The sequence below is a fragment of the Pyricularia pennisetigena genome, chromosome 2 (assembly GCF_004337985.1).
Source record: "Pyricularia pennisetigena strain Br36 chromosome 2, whole genome shotgun sequence".
NCBI classification, from domain to species: domain Eukaryota; kingdom Fungi; phylum Ascomycota; class Sordariomycetes; order Magnaporthales; family Pyriculariaceae; genus Pyricularia; species Pyricularia pennisetigena.
The window spans coordinates 5321695-5323040 of NC_043741.1; the positions used below are offsets into that span (position 1 = coordinate 5321695).

The window sequence follows — 1346 nt, forward strand, 5'->3', positions numbered from 1 at the left end:
TTGTATGGAAATGAGGGTGTTTTTTTAACAACGCATATAAAATAATTTTTCGGAAAATCGTGTGCGGTACCGGAACGTTTTCTGGCGTGCGGACCCCCACTTCGATGTCGGAGAGTTTGTAAGGGAGATAAAGCAAAGTTTCCCCCATTAATGAATTAAATCTATTAATCCCAAAATTAGTGAATTTAGTGTATACAAACCCTGTAATTACAGGTTTTTACAACGCAACTAGCACCACGCCGCACCTAGGCTAATGCCTAACCCCCTGTTAGCAACACATATTGTTAACAGGTATATAATTGTGGATTTAACCAGGAAAACGTTTCGGGAATTTCACAAATACCCTCAAAATCTAAGTTCGTTTATTATTTCGCCCATTATTATAAAATTATTATTTCAAATTTACTATTAAAGTTAGTTTTTAAAAGTGTTTGGATTGCAATATGGGTTAAATTACAGATAATTACTATCTTATACCGATCGCGGCTCGTTTAAGCGCGTAGGTAAACTAATCGAATGCGCCCCGCCCCATTTTCGCACCTATTACTTTTGGTAAAATTTATGCACAGCGTAACCTAACCCAAAAGTTCATATTAAAAACCCAATTTACAGTTATTTTTGGAACGTAACGTTTAATAATTGCCCTATTTATTTAATGTTTTTAAAATTACTTATTAAATCGGAACACGCCGTATTTAATTATAAAAAACCGTACCAGGTGCGTATTTTTTTGGTAATAAATGATTTTTTTCCTAATAGGGTAAAATATGGGTAAAACTTGCGATTTGCCTACTAATATTAAACCAGAATTTACCAGTGTTTTTGGAAACGGTGGCCAATGTTAAATTTTTTCGGAACCGTAGGTAAAATATTGGTTATTTTATTTAAAAATAATATATATACGAGTTTCGTATAACCGTAGCTTTTTAAATTTTCGAAATATGGTTTTCCGACGTTTTTTGATTTTATTTTATAAAAGAATTTATACCTTGTTTAAGGGAATGGAAAGATAAAAAATATTAGGTATTGGATTAATTACCAACCGGTTTTATATATTTAATTAAATATTGTTTATACGCAAAACAATTGGATTAACGTAAAAAAGAGATGGTATTATCGGAAAATACGTAAAAAAAAGGAATTATTTTATGGAACGATAAATGTTTTAATGTGTGCTGCTTCCAAGCTCCAGGCGTTAGGTTAATTAATAAATCGACCGCGTAATACTTACAATTCCCCCGAATCCCGGTTAAGAGTTACCAGGGTTATAACCAATTATAGGTATACGGCGAAAGGAAAGTTTGGCGGAAGGGTGAATAACTTAAGCAAAGGGTAATTGGCGTAAA

At 32.7% G+C, this 1346-nt stretch overlaps 1 protein-coding gene across 1 annotated transcript; it reads right to left on the reverse strand.

Moving 5' to 3' along the window:
* Window positions 1–810: 810 nt before the first annotated feature.
* On the reverse strand, window positions 811–993 carry PpBr36_01470 (uncharacterized protein; the record flags this gene model as incomplete). The annotated part of the gene is made up of 1 exon (XM_029888656.1): window positions 811–993. A coding segment is annotated over one exon (183 nt), but the record flags the coding sequence as incomplete, so codon positions are not given.
* Window positions 994–1346: the final 353 nt, after the last annotated feature.